General features: G+C 43.4%; 1 protein-coding gene across 1 annotated transcript in view; it reads left to right on the top strand.

Annotated features, from left to right (window-relative positions):
- Positions 1 to 17,935, top strand: part of plekha5 (pleckstrin homology domain containing, family A member 5) — a gene marked incomplete at its 5' end in the record, with an annotated part of 320,140 nt that extends 302,205 nt beyond the window's left edge. Inside the window, 13 exons of the mRNA XM_080754816.1 lie at positions 1,586 to 1,771; positions 3,589 to 3,690; positions 4,089 to 4,200; positions 4,661 to 4,704; positions 6,634 to 6,834; positions 7,840 to 7,981; positions 10,308 to 10,429; positions 11,111 to 11,299; positions 11,940 to 12,119; positions 12,215 to 12,343; positions 14,264 to 14,409; positions 15,146 to 15,318; positions 17,532 to 17,935. Coding sequence (XP_080610942.1) covers positions 1,586 to 1,771; positions 3,589 to 3,690; positions 4,089 to 4,200; positions 4,661 to 4,704; positions 6,634 to 6,834; positions 7,840 to 7,981; positions 10,308 to 10,429; positions 11,111 to 11,299; positions 11,940 to 12,119; positions 12,215 to 12,343; positions 14,264 to 14,409; positions 15,146 to 15,318; positions 17,532 to 17,566 — 1,761 coding nt within the window. The 3' untranslated portion in view covers positions 17,567 to 17,935. The remainder of the gene's footprint in view (positions 1 to 1,585; positions 1,772 to 3,588; positions 3,691 to 4,088; positions 4,201 to 4,660; positions 4,705 to 6,633; positions 6,835 to 7,839; positions 7,982 to 10,307; positions 10,430 to 11,110; positions 11,300 to 11,939; positions 12,120 to 12,214; positions 12,344 to 14,263; positions 14,410 to 15,145; positions 15,319 to 17,531) is intronic.
- Positions 17,936 to 19,366: the final 1,431 nt, after the last annotated feature.

Here is a 19,366-nt window from a genome sequence, read left to right as displayed (position 1 = left end):
TCTCTCTCTCTCTCTCTCCTCTCTCTCTCCCTCTCTCTCTCTCCCTCTCTCTCTCTCTCTCTCTCTCTCTCTCTCTCTCTCTCTCCCTCTCTCTCTCTCTCTCTCTCTCTCTGCTACTCTTGTCCTTTCTGCTGAGGAGTCACAACGTGTAATTAGTCCTTGTAAACTTGTCCATGTGTGATTAATTCTGCATGGGTGAGCCTGTATTGTGCTGCAGGTTTGCTCATTTGGGCATTGTGTGCACATGTGTGTGTGCGTGCGTGCGTGTGGACAGTACACTTACTTATATTGTGTATTCATGCAAAATGTGAATGTGTGTGCGGGCATGAGTGACTTCTCTGTTTCAAGTCAATGTAATTATATTACATAATACAATTTAAAAAAATACATTAAACAACAAATAAACTAAACTAGCAAACCGCTTTAGCACGTTAATCTGATGATGATATCCATGAATGATCCGAATTGCTGAATCGCTTATTTGTATCGCTCGACAATTCCTTTTTCTATTCTTTTTTTAAAGATATTTTTGGTGATTTTTTGCCTTTATTGACAGGAATCAGGGAGAGATGGGGAGTGACACGCAGCAGACGAGTCCCTAGGACACAACAGCAGTAATTTACACACAAATTTTGGCAAAACTACAAAACTGGGGAGAAAGAGGCGAAAAAGAGAAGCCCAAAATAAGGCAGATGTCTTCAACAGGGGGTCCGGGACCCCAAGGGGGTCCTCAGAGTTACTACAGGGGGGCCACCAAATCTTTGTGTGATAGGATAATCTTTTTTACATCAATCACTGGAACCCTAGCATCCCTATTCTAGTGGAAGATTAGCCAAAAATATGCAGATCTACAAGCTAACAACGTCTCGCATTCACGCTGCGAGGCGTTGTGAGCTTGTAGATCGGCTATCTTTTGGCACAGAGGATTGTGTAGAGGGACAAGAAGAGCAGACTAGTAGGTATTGACAGTTAAATGTATGAAAATACACAATCCAACCTACACAGATGATACTGTGCTGTCAAACAAGTCTAAGCTGCATAAGAAATCGATGAACAACACAATTTTATATGATATGTAGTGGGGGTCTCTCTCTGGGCTAAGGGGTCCTTGGCCTGAAAACGTTGAAGACCCCAGAAATAAGGTGTCCCAGCATGCACGGTCAGGACCTGGACCAATCAGTGACGTCTAGATTGGGGCCAGATCAAGTCAAACCATGACTAGTCAGACCTCGCCTAGAATATCACCTGATTTCAACCAACATAAATCCTGCCCACAAAAACGGACGTCCTGGATTAATCAGAGAGGGTCCGATCGAGGCCAGATAAATATCATAACTAGTCAGATATGTCCCAGAATATAACCTTGCGCGCTCATATTTCAACTAACATTACAAACACGTCCTGGTAATGACTTCCAGGTCATCCCCATATGGGCTGTGATCTGGCCTAGTTCTGAACGTCACCGGAGCCACCGGAGGACGTTATCATGACGTCATCGTGACGTCATTTGGCTTGCAGGGATTACTTCTCTGAAAACGAAAAGGCGGAAAACTGACACGCCAATGCCCTCCCTCTGTTTCCACAGCACACTCTGGAGACGGCGCTGCTGTCTGCCAGCCAGGAGCTGAGTGAGCAGAGCGCTGCCAACCCCACCTCCTCCTCCACCTCCTCCTCCACCTGCACCCCCGCCATGCAGAGCCTCCTCCAGCAGAGAGACGTCCTGCAGAACGGACTGCTCAGCACCTGCCGAGAGCTCACCAGAGTCACCACTGTGAGGAACACACACGCACACGCACAAACACACACACACACACACACACACACACACACACACACACACACACACACGCACAAATGCACGCAGGGGCGTCACAAGGGGGGGGGGGGGGGTGGGACTGAGTTACTAGGGCCCAAGGTGGAGGGGCATGGAATTATTTTATACTTTAGCTATTGAAAAATAGCAGATATACAAGCTCACAGCGCGAGGTGCCGCGCTGCGAGCTTGTAGATCTGCTATTTTTTTTAAAGTCGTGAAAATGTGTGCAAATCTTTGAATCTTTATGTTATTTTTTTAAGCGAACATTTGTAACTCAAATGTTGCTTCTGGGGGGTCCCTAACTAAATATTTTGAGATGGGAAACAGGTTTTTCCAAAAACCTTAGAAGGATTTGAAGTTTTCACGATTTTTCAAAAATAGCAGTGCCGCGCTGTGAGCTTGTATATCTGCTATTTTTCAATAGTTAAAGCACCAAATAATGCATAATATTGCGTTCCCGGTCTATAGCCCCTTTTCCACAGGCCCAACTCCACATCACTCCACACCACACCGCCCACTTGTGTGAGGTTTTCCACTACAAGGTCCTGGGTAGAGTGGTGTGAAAGTGGTACTAAAAAGTATCCACTCTAGAGTAGGTCTGAGCTAGGCCAAGCAGGGCCAAACACTTCATAATGACTGATCACTCACTGGGTTTTCATTTAGACCACCAGGATATAGTTGTAATACATGATAATAGATTCTATTGTGTTATAACCACTATTATAATCTATTATAGTATATTATAATTATCATAGTAATACATTAATAGTTTTATAATGTATTCTAATCACAGTTATAATCCATTATAATTAGGATAGTTGTAATACACATTTATTTTGTATTATAAATCACAGTTAAAAGGGTCAATTTGTTTCTTACCGATAGGGGTACTTTTGTGTAATGGAAAATGTAGATATTTTTATGTGGTGTGGTGTGGTGTGGTGTAGTGTGGTGTGGTGTGGTGCTAAAACTGCAGTCGAAAAGGGGCTTAAATGGGTTAAACCCCCTCCCCCTATGAAGAACATTCATGGGGGGCCCGCAGTGAATCCTTGTACCCAGGGCCCAGAATTTGGTAAAGTGTAAAAGTACGAATGTGTTGGCATCAAAACGTACTTAAAGTACCAAAAGTAAAAGTACAAAATGGTATAACCTATATAAAACATGGCTAAAGTGGTTAATGTGTGTTTTAAATATTATAACTTATATCCGAAAAGTAACTAAAGTTTTCAAATAAATGTAGTGGAGTAAAAGTACAATATTTCGATCTGAGATGTAGTGTAGTAGACGTAAAAGTATTGGAAATTGGAAATACTCAAGTAAAGTACAAATACCTCAAAATTGTACTTAAGTGCATGTACCTTGTTACGTTACACCACTGGGGAACGCAGCTGCGGCAGTGGCACAGTTGTAGAGTGGCTGGTAGAGCGTCCGGACGGGGAACGGCAAGGTTCCCAGTTCTATCCCGGGCTCCCCCAGAGTTAAGCTGGTTGCACAAATGTTTTCGTTGCGAAATGTGTTTTTCAGGGTAAGGAGAGAGAGAGATAGAGAGAGCAAGGGACCCAGTATAAAATAAATACGAAACGGGTGGCAGTGTGCAAACGTGATTGACATAACGTGGAGGTTGATTTCATTATTTAGCTGCTCCGAAATGTGCTCCCATATTCGGCCGAAAAAACGCAGCAATAATCGCCCGCCTATCATTGAAAATTCACTCTGGATATGACGGTCTGCTGAATGCATTTATATTGTAATTTGACGTGTGGTGTTTGCAGGAGTTGGAGCGTTCCTGGAGAGAGTACGACAAGCTGGAGACAGACGTCACGCTGGCCAAGTCCAACCTCCTGGAACAGCTGGAGGCCCTGGGCAGCCCCCAGGTACTGTGTGTGCACACACACACACACACACACACACACACACACACACACACACACACACACACACACACACACACACACACACACACACACACACACACACACACACACACACACACACACACACACACACACTCACACACACACACACACACACACACACACACACACACACACACACACACACACACACACACACACAGTCCCGTGACTTAAACAAATATTTCAGAGAAGTGCTTAGGAAGACTTGTTCTGTGCTTATGTGTACACGTCACTTCTGTGTCCGTCCGTCCGTCCGTCCGTCCGTGTGTGTGTGTGTGTGTGTGTGTGTGTGTGTGTGTGTGTGTGTGTGTGTGTGTGCGTGCGCGTGTGCGTGCGTGCATGAACGTGCCACTCAGACGGAACCTCCCAGCCAGCGGCACGTGCAGATCCAGAAGGAGTTGTGGAGGATTCAGGACGTGATGGAAGCCCTGGCCAAGAACAAGCCAGAGAGAAGGAGCACAGACAACAGTGAGCTGACACTCTTTAGTATGGAGATTGCAGCCAGTCTCTCTCTCTCTCTCTCTCTCTCTCTCTCTCTCTCTCTCTCTCTCTCTCTCAAGGACACATGAGTTGATCGACGTAATGGCTGTTGTGGAGATTTAATTTACGACCTTTCAATTACTGAACGGTCTGAAAGCATTCTTCCATACCGTCTACTCCCGCATGCCTTACACACGGTTAAGTCTCCTGCGTTAATTTAACTCTGAGAGTGTACAAATGGACCCTTGGGGATTACATTTTTTAAAAAAAAGGTCTTGAAAGGTTTTTTTTTCTCAAAGTACTGCATTCCAAAGTCATTAAAATGTGAATTGATTAACTACCGAGCGCTGCCCGTGAAATGGTTTTTGCACGTGTTTCGGTTATCAAAAAAAAGAAAGAATTTCATCTGTCATTTTTCACTCCTGTCTCCGTTCTCCTTGTTCAACAGGTTTTCCCACTTCCAAGCCCCTCTCCAGCATATCAAAGAATGAGGTATGTACCACTCTCAAATCCACAGAAGCCATTAAGGACGTCCATTTGTGTTATGTTCACTTCCAGTTCAATTATCAACACTTCAACACAAGTCTGGCCTGGTGCTTTTTGTGCTTAAAGGTGATACACCATGAAATTTAACTTTTCCTATTTTAAAACCTTTTTTTGGGGTCCGACTAGCACCTTCTATCCTCACAAAGTCCCATTTCTGAAAGTTGTGTCTTTCTTTGGTTTTGGGAAGGTGGAGGTTAAAAGCATCCCACGGGTTCTCAAAACAGGCTGTCCAGATTTAAACATTTTATTTTTCAAAAAAAAAAAAAAAATCAAAACGATTTTTTTTTTCAAAAAAACATTTTTTTTTTTCAAAAAGATTTTTTTTGGGGGGGGTGGGGGGGGGGGGGGGGGGGGGGCGCAGTTCAGGCCAAAGGTGGTAAAATGCTCTGAGAGCCATTCAAAAATGAGAGGCTCTCTATTCAGGAGTGGTAATTTAGCCTCAAACCTTTTGAAAAACGTTTTTGAGACATAAACAATATGACATAAATACTTTTTAAATGCATGGTGTATCACCTTTAAGAAGGTGATGAGGGAGGCAGTGATGCAGGGTTATTTTTTTAAAGCTGCGATCCATAAACTTCATGTGGGTCTCCCATGTGCGTGCGAGGCAAAATACTGTATCTACCGCTGAGCTAAGACGGAATGACCGCTTGGGCAGGGGAGATATTGCGCTTTGAGTTTTAGACAATCAGTAGTGGTTCTTCTTGACCACAGAATCCTCAAATTTCACAAATTCTCCAATGATATAAAAAAACTGTACTTAGTACTTAGTAAGATTACTTTGACTATTCAAAAATAACATATACAGTACAAGCTCATAGCGTGGCACAAAGTGCTTGTAAATCTGCTGTTGTTGAAAAACTGTTGAAACTGAAACTAAAACAGTTTAACTAAAATATTTGCTTCTGGGGTCCCTGGAACAATATATATTGAGATGTTTTGGGGGTCCTTGACATTTTTGAGCACCACTGATTTAGTAACATTATGTTTTTCAGAAAACTGTTAGGATTTAGAAGACATTTTGTAGAATCTGCCGCAGGTCTTAATAGGTTAAACTAGCCCATGTTGGCAGCACCAGTGATAACTTTTAAGGATATGGCCGTTCATCTTTTCAACCAAATCTACTATTCTGTGGCTGAGAATTACTCTTGTCTCTTGGCTTGTGCAACAGTCTACCCACTACCATTCACGGCTGTCCAACTCTCACTGCTTTAAGACCATGGCTACACAGAGCTGGATATTTCTGAAGCTAGACATTTTTTTGTGCTGTTGGGGCTTGCAGCCACATGAAGCTGGATATTTCCGCCGCGAAGCTGGATATTTTTTAAACCGGATAAATAAGTGGAGAGATTGAAAAATATCCGATTCACTGGATCCGTGTAGACAGGAAACCCGGATATCTCTGAAGACTTTACTGTGTGTGTGCTTGTTAGACCTAGATATCTTTGTCGTGTGGACCTAGATATTTTTCGATGTGGATATCTGAAAAAACGGGATATATGAAATATCCAGCTCCGTGTGGACCTAGATATATTTCTATGTGGATATCTGAAAAACCGGGATATATGAAAAATCCAGCTCCGTGTAGCCATGGCCTTAAACTCAATGTAAACAATTAGTTATTAGAAACCAATCATGTGAACATGCCACTGTAACTCATAATCCTGTTTTTGTGAGATCATTTGTGGTGTCTGATTGTTTTGCTGTGTTTTTGTATGTCACCTGCTTTTATCTCTGGGACTACGGATGAAAATTTGCATCTCTAGCTAAATCCTGTGTCTTCACTGTACTTTAATACGCATTGTTCGTGAATACCTGTTGTGCCTCCCAAGCAAACAAACAAACAAAATGCTTCTGTTGGAAACCGCCCGGCAGGCAGTGACGCTGCTGCCACTCAGTCCCCTCAGGGAGGGCGAGAGTGTGCCCCCTCGCCCGCCTCTCCCCCAGTTCTACGACTCGTCCGAGCGGCCCCCTCACATGCCCCCCCACCCCTCGCACCCTGGCGGGCGCCTGCCCTCCCACACGCACCGCCCCGAGGACCGCAAGGCCGCCGGCTCCAGGAATGGAGCGCACAGCGTAAGAACCGCTGCCCTCCCCTTTACGCCCTCCATGCTGTGTCCCCTCATTGGTTCAGCATTTTACCCCCTTCCATGCCGTGTCACCTCATTGGTTCAGCATTTTACCCCCTTCCATGCCGTGTCTTCTCATTGGTTCAGCATTTTACCCCCTTCCATGCTGTGTCCCCTTATTGGTTCAGCATTTTACCCCCTTCCATGCCGTGTCACCTCATTGGTTCAGCATTTTACCCCCTTCCATGCCGTGTCTTCTCATTGGTTCAGCATTTTACCCCCTCCATGCCATGACCACTCATTGGTTCAGCATTTTTGGTTGGATTGTTGACATCACCCGTTCACACAGCCCACTGGACCATCACATTTTAATTCTTTATTTCAGCTTGATTTTTTTTTGTTTTGTTTTTTGTTTGTTTTTCAACTCAGCTCAACAATCGTTTACGTCGTTTTCCCATGCGTTCAACTTCATTTGGAGTTCACTTTGACTTTAGTTCGAGTTTCTGTGTTTTTGAGAGTGTGCCATTGTGGCAGAGTTCCATTCACCCAGCTTTGTTTTAAACCCTCCATGCTTCGCTCCAGATGTCACCATCTCATGCCTACAGCGTGGCATTCTGCCCCATCCTGGTCCGTACAAGACAAAGTGTTTTCTAGTGTGTGTGTGTGTGTGTGCGTGCGTGGGTGCGTGCGTGGGTGCGTACGTGCGTGAGTTTGAGTTTTGCGTGAGTGTGCTATTTGCAAGTGTGTGTGTGTTTCTTTGACAGAGTGTTTTAGCCTCTGCATGCATCCTTTGTGCGTACATGTGCCTACACGTGTGTGTGTGTGTGTGTGTGTGTGTGTGTGTGTGTGTGTGTGTGTGTGTGTGTGTGTGTGTGTGTGTGTGTGTGTGTGTGTGTGTGTGTGTGTGTGTGTGTGTGTGTGTGTGTGTGTGTGTGTGTGTGTAGTGTGTACTACAGTACATGTGTGTGTGTGTGCTGACCGGCAGTCTGTCCCCACTCCCTGTGTCCCACAGCAGGCCCCAGACTATCGTCTGTACAAGAGTGAGCCAGAGTTAACCACTGTGAACGAGGAGGTGGACGAGGTCAACGGAGAGGACAAAGACAAGGACAAGACAGACCCCGCTGCTGAGAACAAAGATGCTGCATCCGCTAGAGGTCAGTGGTGGAAAATGTACACAAATGTTTTACTTGAGTAAAAGTGTCAATACTGCAATCTCGAAATACTCTGTTAGGCTGGGCTCAGACCAAAATGCCTACGAGAGTGGAATCCGCGTTCCGCCAATGCATTTCAATGAGAGTGAAGCGGTTTCATGCCAGCAGAGGATTTCTGCAAAAAACGCTCCCTTATCATTGAAATGCATTGGCGGAACGCGGATTCCACTCTCATAGGTATTTTTGTCTTAGGGTACCCTCAGACCAAAATGCCTATGAGAGTGGAATCCACGTTCCGCCAATGCATTTCAGTGAGAGTGAAGTGGTTTCATGCCAGCAGAAGATTTCTGAAAAAAACGCTCCCTTCTCATTGAAATGCATTGGCGGAACGCGGATTCCACTCTCATAGGTATTTTGGTGTGTGGGCACCCTTACAAGTAAAAGTCCAGAATTCAAAAGGTACTTGAGTAAAAGTAAGAAAGTATTGGCATCAAAATGTACCAAAAGTACCAAAAGTAAAAGTACAAACTGTTTGAAAATAGCAGATCTACAAGCTCAGAACGCTTCGCATTGTGATGCGTTGTGAGCTTGTACTGTAGATCTGCTATTTTCAAACAGCCTAGGTATAAAATGGGGCTAAAGTGGTTTGTGTGTGTTTTATAATATTATAAAAGTAACTAGTAAAGTTTTCAAATAATTGTAGTGGAGTAAAAGTACAAAATTTGGATCCGAGATGTAGTGGAGTAGAAGTAAAAGTATTGGAAATTGGAAATACTCAAGTAAAGTACAAATACCTCAAAACTGTACAGTACTTAAGTAAATGTACTTAGTTACTTTACACCACTGCTAAAGGTGCTTCACTTTGGACTCAACTCACGATTCAGCCAATTAGCAAGAGGCTCTGATCCTCCTGAGTGACCTACAAAGACCTGGGTCAGAGCCCTGGAGTAGCTTGATTTATACAGTGGTGGAAAGTAACTAAGTACATTTACTCAATTGCTGTACTACTTTTACTTCTATTGTGAGCTTGTAGATCTGCAATTTTCCCAGGATTTTATGCATTTTTATACATACAAAACATGATAAACCTTTGGTACTGTAAGTACATTTTGATACCAGTACTTTTGTACTTTTACTTGTAAGGGTGCCCTCACACCAAAATACCTATGAGAGTGGAATCTGCGTTCCGCCAATGCATTTCAATGAGAAGGGAGCGTTTTTTGCAGAAATCCTCTGCTGGCATGAAACCGCTTCACTCTCATTGAAATGCATTGGCGGAACGCGGATTCCACTCTCATGGGTATTTTGGTCTGAGGGCACCCTTTCAGAGTATTTCTATATTGCAGTATTGATACTTTTACTCAAGTAAAACATGTGAATACTTTTTCCACCACTGGATTTACTGTATACTTGTGTTGTGCACTGAAAATGCGATCTAAAAGCTCACAACTCGAGCATTGTGAGCTTCTAGAAAAGTGCTTGTTGGAAAAGAAGAGGCCTTTATGTCCCACGTATTGGAGGAGACACATAATTGTCTGTGCTCTCTCTAACACCAACTAGCAGAAGAATACATGGGAATCAATGCATGCTTCAAACCCTTTCGGTGGAGAGACACATGGCATTGTAGCTTTGTATCAACTAATCTATAATTTTCACGTTTTCACGCTTCTCTGCAAAAGACAGAGATAACGGAAATAGTCATGTTTTGTGTTGTTGTGAGTGTGACTAGCTTCGAGCACAAATCAAACAGATTGCAACTCCACAAGTCACACCTACACACTCGCTGTTAGTACACTGAGGACAGTTCCATCAGTAAGACTCTTAATGTCTGAGTTCAGTTAACCTTCTGTTAACAAAGAACCATGGCTTACATCATTCTAAGCATTGCATTTCTAAATGTACTGCGAAGATGGGATTTGCCTCAACTACTCTAAATCACCCTTTGTCAGCCTTCTGATTGGTCCCTGACTGACCAACCAGCAGGCTCTCTCTGCCTTGTCCCGCCCTGCTTCCGCTTTTTTATGTTGAATTTACTAAAACATCATTTTTGGAGAAATAAAAACATTGCAAAACATGCCCAGTCACTATACTGCACCTGAGAGGCTCCTTATTACTGAAAGCAAGTTTAAAATGGGAATTGAATACACAAAATAACAATAAGAAGCAACTGAATTTCAATGATAGTGGATGGAGAGAACGGACTTTTGTCCCACCAAGACACAGCAACCAATGGGTGCGAAGAGGGGCTGGACAATGGGCGGGACTTGACAAAGGGTGAATTGTTCACACAATGTGTGGCTGACAGCGTGCCCTGCTCTCCCTCCCGCAGTGCCCTCCTACCCTGTGGGCATCGTTCAACCCAGGACCAAATCTCCCATGAGCCCCCCTGAGTCCTCCACCATCGCCTCTTACGTCACGCTGAGGAAGCCCAAGAAACCTGAGCCCCGATCAGTAAGTCTGCCTCTAGTAGCATTCAAACGGAGGAGAGGGAGAGAACTTTGCTGAACTAAAACATGCATAGATGAGATAGGAGCCGAGGATCGTGTTTGAAATACCGATAACGTCACTGGTCACTGTGGTCAGGCATGTTTCTGAACTGAAAAGATCGCCATTTACAAGTGGGCAAGAACAAAGTCAAAGCCAGAATTTATACGGTGTGGCTCTGCAGGAGGATAACTGTCTATTATTATGTGTGTCTGTGTGGTAATATCCAAACGGATCAGTTCACATACTGTTTTATACTTTTTGAAATATGTTAACTTTAATTTCAGAAAGGAAATCAATGGGGATCAGGCTGAAACTTTGCCTAAATTTGGAGTCATGTGTCATCGATCCACCTGATTCAAGTATTTATTTACCGGTACATGTTGTATGTCTCGAAAATAATGCAGTTTTTGGAAGAAATCTAAACAGGATACAGTATATAACAATAATAGCCAATGATCATGATCTATTCTAGGAGATAATAGGGCTGTGGCACTACAATTTTAATCCAAAACTGAAGAGATAGCTCGACCTACTGTAGACGTTTAAAAAAACAACAAACCATGTCAGAGGGATTCTGTTTTTTTGGGAGGACAGTGTCTGGGGTTTATTGCGTCAGGTGTGGATAACTTTAGAACTTCTCCACAGGATCGGCCCCGCAGTGCAGTGGACCAGATGGGAGCCGGGGAGAGAGAGGTGGGCCGGGCCAGGATGAGCGTGGAGGAGCAGCTGGAGAGGATGAGGAGGAACCAGCAGGCCGCTCTCCGAGAGAAGAAGAGAGAGACACCGTCTCGGTCGCCTTCATTCAACAAGGACAACCCGTGTGTTATATTGCAGGTACAAGGATTCACTGCGGGCCCCCCATGAATGTTCTTCACTATTGAAAAATAGCAGATATACAACCTTGTAGATCTGCTGTTTTTGAAAAATTGAGGAAATTTTCACAAGTCTTTGAATATTTCAATTCCTTCTAAGGTTTTTTGAAAAAAAACCTATGTTTCTATGTCAGTGGTGCTCAAACTCTTTCATGTGAAGCCAAAATGATATGTATTTGGCCACGGACCCCCATCTCAAAATATTTCATTCCAGGGACCCCCCAGAAGCCAAATTTTAGTTACAAATGTTCACTTGAAAAATGCATACATTAAGATTTGCACACATTTTCACGACAAGCTTGCAGCGCGGCACTCTGTGCTGCGCTGTGAGCTTGTATATCTGCTATTTTTCAATAGCTAAAGTATAAAATAATGAAGGCCTGTCAGGAAGAGGTACTCAGATTTTTTGCTATGTGTGTTTGTATTTGTGTATGTGTCAGGGGCTTCATTTGGGATCCCAGGGGGAAAATAGCAGAACTACAAAGTTAAGCTTGTAGATGTGCTATTTTAAAATAGATTTTTGAAATAGAGTTTAGTGGTCACTTTTTTTGCCACCGTCTAGCCTTATTCTGAATGGACACCTCTGATGTGTGTCGCTCCAGAGCCGTGCCCAGGTTGAGGAGACGTCCTCGGCAGACCCTGCAGAGCTCCAGGCTGCTCTCCAGCAGTTGGAGCTGAGCAGAAGCAGAACCGCAGACCAGAACCCGGTCCGGACCAGTCCTTCCGAGACCGACTGTAGTCCGACGTCTGGACCGGGAGACAGACAACGGAGTGGATCACAGGTTTGCCCAGATTAGTATTTTTTTTTTTGGGGGGGGGGGGGGGGTTCTCTTTTCTATTTTTCTTTGCAACCGACACACGTCTTTTTTCTTGTAAGGATGCGGAGGTACAAAGAGACGAAGAAGCAAAGCAAGATGAGCCTGAGGAGGTAGAGTCAGAGGGCGACAGGACGAGGCCCAGCGAGGAAGAGGACGCGCTGGCTGAGACGGACAGTGCAGACGATGAGGTAGGAAACAAACCCGCTACAGCCAATGACTTATGGTTCTTTTCTTTTTTAAAGATTTGTTTTTTGGGCTTTATGCCTTTATTGATAGGACAGTAGACTGACAGGAAATGGGGGGGGGGGGGAGAGATGGGGAGTGACATGCAGAAAAGGACGTCCGGATCAGGAATCGAACCGGCGATGCCGCCAGGCATCCATGCCTATGTGGCAATGCCTAAGTGGTATGTGCCTGGACCAGTAGGCCAGCGGGCAATAATGAGATTATAATACATTTACCCACATTGATTCCGGATGGGGACCCAAATCATTTGGGAATCAATGGGGGTAAATTTACTAAAATCCCATTTCTGTCTTAGGTTTTTTAGCATTGCAACACATTGTAAACAGGAGCGTTAGCTTTAGCCTCGTAAACCAGTCTCTTCCTGCCTTCAGAAGATGGGAGGAGTCAAGTTTACTAGGCTACGTTAGCTTAGCCTCTGTAGGTCGTAATTTCAGTCAGAAAAAAGTTGACATGGAGTGTGCATATAGAGAGCATGCCGTGCGCTTATATCGATGTGCATGGATCGTGCACGCGGAGCGCCTCGTGGGAAGGATGTTTTCGCTAAAATCCCCTATAGCAGGCAATGGAGAGCTGCAGCTTTAACAGCGTGAGTACACAATCACCGTTGCCTTTTCAGTGAAACGATAGACATGTCATTGGGGCTCTCTGGTGGTCTTGTAAAATGAATGCTGTCTCAGATCATAAGGTATATTCCTAAAATAATAGAAATTCCCGGCTAAACCACCGACAGCCATTTCTGGGCGGCTGGGAAAGTGTTAAGTATTGACGGCTCAAGTGGTTAAATATCTGAAAACACAAATTGACATGAATCCAAAATACACTGATGATCGCGCTGTCAAACGATTAAACTATATGGAATCTATGAAAAGGTTGTTGGGGGTCCCTGCTTCATCTCTCTCTCAACTAAAGGGTCCTTGGCCTGAAAACATTAAAGTTGAAGTCCTTCACATGGGTTAAGGACCATTCCCCATTTGGAGTGGGCAATTCACCATGCTGTACTTTATCTGTCCCGGGGAAAAAAAAGCTGCAGTTTCCATAATCCAACTGGAGCATGCAGCAACAGCCTATCAAGCCGAATCAGTGGAATCCATGCGTTTGGCAGAGAGGGTGGTCAGCTGACCAGTGGCGTCAGTTCAGAACAAGTTAAGGTATGGCAACATGACTGGTGTCTTGCACGCGCGCGTCATGTTGCCATACCTTAGCAACAGGCACGATGAAAAGTACATTTTTATTATTTCCCCCTGTAGCCAAGGTATGGCAGCTGCATACCCCTGCCATACCCAATTGACGCCCCTGCAGCTGACTGTACTGTATACCCCAGCTTTCACCATTAGACTCACTGAGTTATCCCATGCCTCTCTGCCTCACAAAGCTAATCGCTGATTGTGGCTTTAATGTCCTCTAATCTAATCTGGGACAATAACAGAGGATTTGTGGAACATGTCAAGGATCCAAGTCTGGCTTTAGGGGGCTTATCGCCGGGATTGAGCCCAGGCTCGGTGGCTGGCGCTGGGCTACAATCCAGTGGGACGCGGGGCTGGTTGGCTGAGCTGAGTGTTCTGATAGACACACTTTATTTAACACTTTATTTTCATTTTTAACAAATAAACATATTTGACACACATGTATATCATCAGCGCCCCACTCCCCACCAAGGTCATATCAAGGCAAACAAAAGAAAAACAACAACAACTCAACTCTTTACTGAGCATTAAAACAAACAGACTTTTTTTGGTTTTATTATTCTCGTTGCCTAAGTTATGTGTTGCTCTCTAGTGGCTGTTAGTGGCGGTTTTCATCCCTTTCCGGATCAGGGCCCACTTGAAAATCCATGTGCGTGTTTGTGTGTGTGTCTATTGCAGGTGTGTGAGAGTCAGAAGGTGGTGATATTGGATTTGTGTACAGTGGCCCAGCGTGTGGAGATTGTAAACCCACAGCCACTGGTAGAAGAGGAAAGGAGAAACCAAGAGCTAACCAATGCATCCATTAATGCTACCACTGAAAACAGGTGTGTGTGTGTGTGTGTGTGTGTGTGTGTGTGTGTGTGTGTGTGTGTGTGTGTGTGTGTGTGTGTGTGTGTGTGTGTCTTACTTTATTATGGCATGTTGCTTGTTGTTGCATGTCTTGTACCTTTCATTTTACACAAAATGTTACAGTTATACTGTACACGTATAACATTGTTTGGTGTAACAGCTCCCCTCTGTGGCCATTTTGTCATACTAGCAACCATTTGCTTTCAGAATACAAAATTATTATGCTGAGACCATATTGATCCTTATCCTCTTAGAAACAGAACAGGCATAGGCGTGAAGTAGGTCTGGGTTATATGAATTCAAATCAACATCACAATTAACTTTTGCCTCGATTGCAATTAATGAACAATATTTTGTTTTTAATGATAAAATAGCATGTCTACTCACAACGCGTCGCATTGCGATGCACCGTGAGCTTGTAGATCCGCTATTTCCGCTCTTGTTGCACACCACCTTTGTACAACGAAGGTCAATACAGGGTTAAGTGATAAATCAGACTACCGGTAATCAATTTAGTCAATTATAAAAAATCTTTTCGATTTTCCTAGTGTCGATTCTTGACATAAGAAAATATATACGTATGTCACAACAGCAACAAAAAAGCTTCTGCATTATTCGATTGACCTCATGGAACAAGATTGAATCAGTTATTGGTTCTACATATCGATATATTTGGGGGTTGATTGCACGGATCACTGCTGTTCGTTGCAGCTTCCCAGCTCTGCAGCCTGACACACTGACTCCAGAACCCAACAAGGGGAAGAGGGAGGAGTCTCCCGTGGCGGAACAGACACACCAGCAGGAGAGACAGAACAACTTTGATTCCTACAACCAGCTAGCAGTAGACGACATCAAACACAACAACAACAACAACATGGTGGCTGGTAAGCACGCTGCAGCGTTCCAGTCTCCCCACCACACTTACCGTGATCTTTACTTTAGTAACACTTGAGTTTTTTCATCAAATGTCACACACGCCAAATGCGAGTCCTTGGGGCCTATGAGGCATGTGAGGCAAGTGCCTGAATCGTGTCAACATGAACTAAAACGAGCGCCCGATCCGTGTCAGTCACAGGGATGGGGACATGTTTAACACATCGGGTGCCCTGAATTATTCGACGTTTAATTTGCTGGTGCCCATGGCAACCCGCCATTTTACCTACCTTCGAAGTACCGTCGAGAAAAGTAATCCAAGTATGTCCTGTTTATTTCGCGAAAATCTTTTCTTTCAGTCAGGACCGTTTTTTATCAATTCTAAGCCACAGTGTTTGTGTTACGGCCGGTAGAAGAGGCTGCCGTTTTGAGAAAAAAAAGAAAAAAGGAAGAGAATCCGGAGAAAACAGCATTTTTGTGCAGCCGCTAAACAGGAAGTCAACGAGACAGACAGCACGTCCGGGTGACGTAATTTCGCGCTGCATGTTGGGAAATGGAGTTTGTTTCATCACCGCGGTAGCCAAGTGCAGTAGCTACAGTACAGTATAGTTTACTGTACAACGCGCCGAACGTGTCGTGGGCACACGTAAACATCAAAAAGATTGGCGCGTGGGCACCACGTGGGCGTTTAATGTGTTAAGGCAGGTTTATGCCTTTGTTTCTGTGAGTAGCACAATAGTTTTCTTTATTTTTCCTACAGTTTAGACCACGCACGTTAGTGGACATTTCCGTCTACTGCTCCGGGCAGAACATTAGAGAGAACTCGATAACGCTGCCTGAACGGGTGCATCCCCCCATTCCGACACTAACCCTAACCTCTATGGAAGTGCTGCCACTCAGACAATTAGAAGTCAATGTCTGAATGGCAGCATGACGGAAGAGAGAGCGGACCCCGCTATGGACTCCAGAGCTAGGTGATTGATTCCCCTGCTTATTTCTTATCTACAGTGCTCATACTCACTGGCTGTGCCTGAGGTATACAACTGAAAAACAAATGGGATTTTCAGTAAAACACAACGCAGATATTTGTTTTCCTTGTTTTGGCTCTATCAGGTAATGTTATACAGTACAAGCATAGTTTCATGGTGTAATAAATAAATAAAATCTACCCACGCTTGGTGGATATTGAATTCCTGTCAATTCATCTGTTAATTTAATTTTGGAATGGCCTGCTCTGGTGTTTTTCACATATTGGCAGATACACTTTGCCCACTGTGATTTTATATTAAACTATTTTGGAATTATTGTGAGAATCTTAACAAAGGTAAGCAGCATATGGTTTGCGGGTCAAAATAACAGGGCACTGATCCTCCTCTATTCATAACAAATCAAATGTTGTAGCATTTCCCTGGTGTGGCCAAGTTTGTGTGCGCGCATGTTAAGAGCGTTTGTGTGTTCAGGTTTCTGTGTGGATGGATGAGGCAGGAGTTGGATGACTCAACGGATGGATGGATGGATGGATGGATGGATGGATGAGGTCTGGTGGGGTGTCAGTTAGTGATGTGTAGGACCTTTGTGTTGAGTCCTAGTCTCTCTGTCCTCCCTCCATTTTCTCTAATACTTTGCTCTGTTTTTCTCTCTCCAAGACATGACAACCATTCCCTGCCATCATCTCACCCTCTTTATGTAAAGCAACGTTGGGTACTTAGAAAAGCGCTTCATATATCTGAGTTATCATTATTATTACATGTCCCACCATCTCTCCCCCTTTTAATTACTGTACATGTATGCACATTATTGTATTTGTTCCTGTTCTATGTAAAGCACTTTGTGAGGTATCTCTGTGATAAGTGCTATACAAATAAAATTTACTTACTTACTTACTTACATGTTTATACACATATTTTAGCATATCCTGTAAGTGTTCCAGGAACCAGCGCAGGACAGGTTCCTGGTGAACCAGAGCAGGGTGGTAAAAGACAAAATGAATGTGACAGATACGAACTTGAGACTGCAAGCCACAAGTTTCTTCTCTCAGTTTTTATAAGCTGCCTCGGCGCAAAGAGAACAGACACCGGCATCGCTAACAATCGGCTCGTTTTGTCTGCGACGACTTTCTAATCCAATCACCTCTCTCTCTCCCTCTCTCCTTCTCTCGCTCAATTCTGTCCTCCTCTCCTCTTTTTCTCTCTCGTGTCTCTAATTCCCTCTCTCCTCCCTGCAGCACAGACGTTGACCTTGGTGAACAGTGACACGTGAGCCGCTATCAGCCTCACGATCCTCCATGGTGTCCCGTAGAGCCCAAAATGTAGCCAGCCTGCGCCACGCATGCTCCATGGCTTCCTGCGTTTACAAAACTACTGTTGACAGAGAGGACAACGGGCGTACATAAAGTACAGACTGATCTACAAGCGCTCAGGCAGGCAGACATTATATCAAGACAAAGAGGCAGAGACAAATATATATATCTTTAGGACCTAGTGCTAGAGCAGTGATTCTCCAACCATTTTAATTTCAAGGACCCTCACTTTGATATGCTTTAGACCACGGACCCCTCCTTTTTTTTTTTTTTATCTCTGAGACCCCAGACAACACTGTAAAATCCTCAGTGTTAATGCAACTCCGAGAGTATACAACTGGAACCTAATGGACCCATAATGGTCCATTTTAGATCTATTTGGTACCCTCGGGATTACGCACGCAAAAGGGTCCTTTTAGTTCTTAATCCAAACTATCAATCATTTACTTGGGGACCCCCTGGAATCCCCTCAAGGACCCCTATGGGTCCTGATCCCACATTGAGAACCACTGTGCTAGAGGTTTAGTAGCTGCTTCTATACACACCTACTATGTCCCATAGTTTCAACACTAATCATGATGCCAAAATGTACCACCCCCACCACACACGAACACAGATGCCACCATAAAGACTTATTATTATTATCATTATCATTATTATTATTGATTGCTTATTATGAATATTACATCGGTTTATTATTATTATTAGAGTATTCTACTGATCTCTGGGGGGGATTAGTTGTTTTTGGAGTTGCTAACACTGCTGGGGATGAGTGTACAGTTGTATATACAGAGCACTTGAGGATGGGCTAAGCACCAAACCAACACAACATGCAGTGCTTCACTTTCACCTCAAGGTGGCAGCCCCATCAACCGCACTTCAGTTTGAACTGTATTCTTTGAAGTTGTTTGTTTTATTTTTGTTTAAAAAACTTGACCACACAGAGGCTCCCCTGATATTATATTTTCACATCTTTTGCACCACAAAAAGACAAGAAGAAATAAATCAGATGGTTTTAAACAGGCAAATTGTTCGTTGTCAGATATACAGTGAGTACATATATAAATATACAATTATATAAAAAGAAGAATTTGTACTTCCACACAGATGCCACTTCATGCTGCTGTTTTTTGGAAAAAGAGTTGAGTATTTTAATGAGGTTGTTACTTATTTATATATTGTGAGGATGCTCTGAAACTCCTGACAATGCCAGGTTGACGATACATAAAGTATATGAATGTTATGGATTCTAGTCTGCTTTTTCAATTGTCTTTCTTTCCCTTTGGTTTACATTACGTAAAAAGATATACCGTAGAGAGGCTATATGGAAAAGAGCGTTTTGTCTGAATCTGTCCAAGTCCTAGGTGGAGAAAAGTCAGAGAATAGCACATGTACAAAGCAATAAGTAGGATTTTGGAACTCCAGGACTTAATTAAAAAAATAAAAAAATAAATTAAATAATAATAATTATGTATAAAATGTAAAAAAAAGTTAAATAAAAAATATTGTGTAATTTATGTACACAATAAAAATGAGCAGTGGATATTATAACTACAAGAGGTTATTATTAATATTATTAGAGTCAATATGCAAAATGTTCATATCCCATCTGTTTTATATCATGTGAAATAAATGTTGATGTTCTTAAATAATGGTGTGCTTGTGAATGAATTATTTCCTGAAGCCTGATTGCTTACATGATTTATTTATTTTAGTATGTTGACTAGAGAGAAATAAATCAGCAGTAAATCGAAGAACAA

The sequence above is a fragment of the Nannobrachium achirus genome (genome assembly GCF_963921795.1).
Source record: "Nannobrachium achirus genome assembly, chromosome: 23".
Classification (NCBI taxonomy): domain Eukaryota; kingdom Metazoa; phylum Chordata; class Actinopteri; order Myctophiformes; family Myctophidae; genus Nannobrachium; species Nannobrachium achirus.
Note: the sequence above shows the minus strand (reverse complement) of the source record. Positions and strands in the feature narration are given on the sequence as shown.